Source organism: Nestor notabilis, unplaced genomic scaffold (genome assembly GCF_000696875.1).
Source record: "Nestor notabilis isolate BGI_N333 unplaced genomic scaffold, ASM69687v1 scaffold18582, whole genome shotgun sequence".
NCBI classification, from domain to species: domain Eukaryota; kingdom Metazoa; phylum Chordata; class Aves; order Psittaciformes; family Psittacidae; genus Nestor; species Nestor notabilis.
This window is the reverse complement of record NW_009919901.1, coordinates 10,028-10,734: the sequence shown is the minus strand read 5'-3', so window position 1 is coordinate 10,734 and position 707 is coordinate 10,028. Positions and strand designations below refer to the sequence as shown.

The following is a 707-nucleotide window of genomic DNA, read 5'->3' as shown; positions in this document are numbered from 1 at the left end:
TGCGGCCAGGAGTGGTGGGAGGAGGAGAACGGCCCAGGAGGGGCCAGGGACGTCCTTGTCCTCTGGAGCTGGCACTATCCAACCCTGCCCAGCCAGCCCCGGCCATGCCTATGTCCTGCTGCTGCAGGACAGAAGCTGCTGGGACCTCACCACCCAATTCTGCCCACTGGTTCCTCCTGCACTGCCCTAAATCTCACCTGCAGCTCCCCAGATACTGGGATCAGAGCACCCTACTCCCACGGGGCAGAACTCCCTGGTGCTGCTCCCCTCGCCCAGCCAGAGTACAGTAAGTGCCAGTGCGATGGCTGAGCAGGGATAGCGAACCTGCTTGGAAGTTCATCCAATTAAAGCAAATCCAGGGAATTAATTGCCAAGCTACCCACGCGGGGGGGTCTCCAAGGCTAGCCAGCTCTCCCCAGCAAGGGGTAGGTTTAACAAGCCCTTCATCAGCTGCTAATTGTGCTGCCTACTCAGCTTAGGGGCCAGTGGCAACCAATGCGCTGCCAGGTCTACCCTCACTCAGCAGCGAGCCCACTGTGCCGGTGGTGCCATCACTCAGCGGTTCTTTTCCCCCTCCCAGGAGCAGTGCCTGGTGTCCATGGGGCTGGGGCTGGTACCTGCAGGATGCTGGGGGAGCCCTGTCGCCCCAACGTGCCCAAGATGAGCCCCCAGCAACGGGCACTGGCTGCGGGGCGGGTGGGGGGCTC

General features: G+C 62.4%; 1 protein-coding gene across 1 annotated transcript in view; it reads right to left on the bottom strand.

Moving 5' to 3' along the window:
• DPH1 (diphthamide biosynthesis 1) overlaps positions 1 to 707 on the bottom strand; it is a gene marked incomplete at both ends in the record, with an annotated part of 6,585 nt that overhangs the window by 1,157 nt on the left and 4,721 nt on the right. Inside the window, 1 exon segment of the mRNA XM_010010452.1 lies at positions 618 to 707. This exon segment is cut by the window's right edge and continues 27 nt beyond it. Coding sequence (XP_010008754.1) covers positions 618 to 707 — 90 coding nt within the window.